Source organism: Teleopsis dalmanni, chromosome 2 (assembly GCF_002237135.1).
Source record: "Teleopsis dalmanni isolate 2A chromosome 2, ASM223713v2, whole genome shotgun sequence".
Classification (NCBI taxonomy): Eukaryota; Metazoa; Arthropoda; class Insecta; order Diptera; family Diopsidae; genus Teleopsis; species Teleopsis dalmanni.
This window is the reverse complement of record NC_051847.1, coordinates 212,201,938-212,203,619: the sequence shown is the minus strand read 5'-3', so window position 1 is coordinate 212,203,619 and position 1,682 is coordinate 212,201,938. Positions and strand designations below refer to the sequence as shown.

Below are 1,682 nucleotides of genomic sequence, written 5' to 3'. Positions count from 1 at the left end.
TAGATTCAGTCTATATGGCTTATAAGACCCCAAAGTTTGTTAATATTAACTACTGCTAGCACTCCAAGATTACTGAAGGTCGGCTTACATAGGATAGCTGCTCTTTAACTTTAAGGATCTGGATATTCGTATTATTATAATAAAAATTACTTAAAATCTTTTTGAGTGCATAAAATAATAAAAAGGTATTCCTCGTACATTTAATTAATGATTTCTTCACTTTTGTTTATCAATAAGAATTTGTACAAATTATTATGTTTACGTTTTGTTGTGAAAACACCTTTAATCTTAAAGATACGAACATTGCGGGAAAAATTAGTTGATTTTGCTGACGGTTTTAACTATTACACCTGTCCGACTCAACAGGGAAGTCGTAAAAATGCTGCAAAAAACCCGAAATGCACGTGCCACTTGCATCAAAACCAACATGCAACACTCAGCAATAACGAGGAAATTTACTCATCCAAAGACATTTCGAACTGCGGCCAACAAGGAAACAAGGTGCAACTCCAGAAAAGGCGCTAAACTGTACAGCAGGATTATCGAGTCCCATATCAATTTCAATAAAACTCACAATTCATATGAAATGAAAGAAATTCAAATTATACACGCCTTAGTGAGCGATTTAAAGTAGAAATTAAGAACTAAAATAAACTGTCTGCGCTTGAATGCGCCACTATAATTGCTGATGCATTTTTGCAGCAAGCAGCAAATGCATCGCAGCAAGCAGCAAATGCATCGCAGCAAGCAGCAAATGCATCGCAACTAAATTACTTAAAAGGCAAAAAACAAACAAACCGAAGTTGACATCGACCTATTTAGAGTATCTGCAACTGTCACAAATCTACGAATCAAATTATTTACAAATCAGGGCGACAATATATCTTATGTTTTTTTATTTTATTCAATTTTTTTTATTGGTGCTCAATTTTTCCCTCTTGAGTGCCTCGCTCGGATCGTTTGAAATTTTAGGCGGATTTGCGCATTGTTGCGCATGTGGATTATCTTTTGGGCAATTGTACACAAATTGATCCGATCAATATCAATTGCATTGCATTTCATTCCTCCTCTTAGTGGCAAACAAAACCGATCGGAATCGGATTTCATATCAAATATTTTGCCATTTGGCAAATTGAATTCTTTTATATTTTGGCTTTGTGAGAATTTTTGTGCGTCAATCGTTTGCGGTCGTTGCAATAAATTTTGATCTGTGGCAGTCGTTATTTGTGCCCATGAGAAATGTGGACTTTCAAATGTTATGGAATAATCTTCTATTTTTGTTAGAGCGAAGAGAAAAAATTAATTTAAAATCAGTTAAAAATATTTTTTTCATATTTTTGAACATTTTGATTTAAATGTTTAAGTTTTATATAATTTTTACACTTAGCAAATATTTTATAAGCGAACTGCTAACTTTTAGTCACTTACGGTTTTATAAACTACACCTCAGACATACCTTCATTTCATGGATTTCTTCACGAGCAAAATTTCTGCTTGTTGAATTTTATGCTCTCTACAGTTATCATATAAGAGACGATTGATTGGTTTCAGTTGCAGTAGAGCTCCTTCTTCTGTTCAAGTAGCAAACAAATCCGTTTTATTACCATAAACCTGGTCATGAAAATCTTAGTTGTAACACCGGCCAGTTGATAAAGCAAAGTATTTTTTTAAGATCTACATTT

The 1,682-nt window shown here is 33.5% G+C and overlaps 1 protein-coding gene across 1 annotated transcript in view; it reads right to left on the bottom strand.

Annotated features, from left to right (window-relative positions):
- Positions 1 to 1,462, bottom strand: part of LOC119676691 (nuclear hormone receptor HR96-like) — a 6,455-nt gene extending 4,993 nt beyond the window's left edge. The window contains exon 1 of the mRNA XM_038087947.1: positions 1,457 to 1,462. Coding sequence (XP_037943875.1) covers positions 1,457 to 1,462 — 6 coding nt within the window. The remainder of the gene's footprint in view (positions 1 to 1,456) is intronic.
- Positions 1,463 to 1,682: the final 220 nt, after the last annotated feature.